This window comes from Penaeus monodon, chromosome 21, assembly GCF_015228065.2.
Source record: "Penaeus monodon isolate SGIC_2016 chromosome 21, NSTDA_Pmon_1, whole genome shotgun sequence".
In the NCBI taxonomy this organism is placed as follows: domain Eukaryota; kingdom Metazoa; phylum Arthropoda; class Malacostraca; order Decapoda; family Penaeidae; genus Penaeus; species Penaeus monodon.
The window spans coordinates 27,736,799-27,737,511 of record NC_051406.1 but is presented as its reverse complement, the minus strand read 5'-3'; the positions used below and the strand labels follow the sequence as shown (position 1 = coordinate 27,737,511).

The following is a 713-nucleotide window of genomic DNA, read 5'->3' as shown; positions in this document are numbered from 1 at the left end:
ATCACATGCAAGTTTTGTGGGTTTTAAAACTTATTTGGTGTGTTTTTTCAAGTAATATATATAACATTGTTGTTTCAGGTGTTTTGGTGGAACTGCTTACACACTACTTGGATCCTTATTAGGTGCTGTAAAGATAGAGCTTGAGAAAGGAACCAGCTCATGTGTGTCAGTAGACCAAGTGCAGCAGTTGTGGCTCTGGACATTACAGGTCATTTCATTGGCTTGCTGAGAGTTAATTACTATGATATAAACATTTGTCACAATGTGTACGTGTTCACTTTATATAGTTTATATATCAGAATCCTCTAAAAGACATTCATAGTTTTCCGTTAATAGATTAGTAGGCTAATAAATGTTCATCCTTTACTTCACCCACAGGGTCCCCTTCATGGTCTACTGCAAATGGCTTCATCATTGGCAGTAGATCATAACAACTTTTCAGATCCATCAAGCATCATAAAGCATGATGCAGGCCCAGGTGAGAAAATCTGCCCTGTAGAGGGAGAGGGTAGAAATATATATTTATGAAAAGAAGCACATTTTTATGCTCTCCAACATCACTGAGTTACCTGTGATTCTTATCTTTATAGGATTAAGTAACTTATGATGGTCCCTTAAAGAATGGTTTATACTCCTATATACATGGAGAAACTTATGTGAATATGAGGTTTATTTCTTAGGGCAGGACCCAAATTGTGTGTAGGCCTACCAGG

At 37.0% G+C, this 713-nt stretch overlaps 1 protein-coding gene across 1 annotated transcript in view; it reads left to right on the top strand.

Moving 5' to 3' along the window:
* LOC119586405 (HEAT repeat-containing protein 6-like) overlaps nucleotides 1–713 on the top strand; it is a gene marked incomplete at its 5' end in the record, with an annotated part of 21,453 nt that overhangs the window by 9,958 nt on the left and 10,782 nt on the right. The window contains 3 exon segments of the mRNA XM_037935127.1: nucleotides 79–90; nucleotides 93–208; nucleotides 379–478. Of these exon segments, the coding sequence (XP_037791055.1) occupies nucleotides 79–90; nucleotides 93–208; nucleotides 379–478 (228 nt within the window).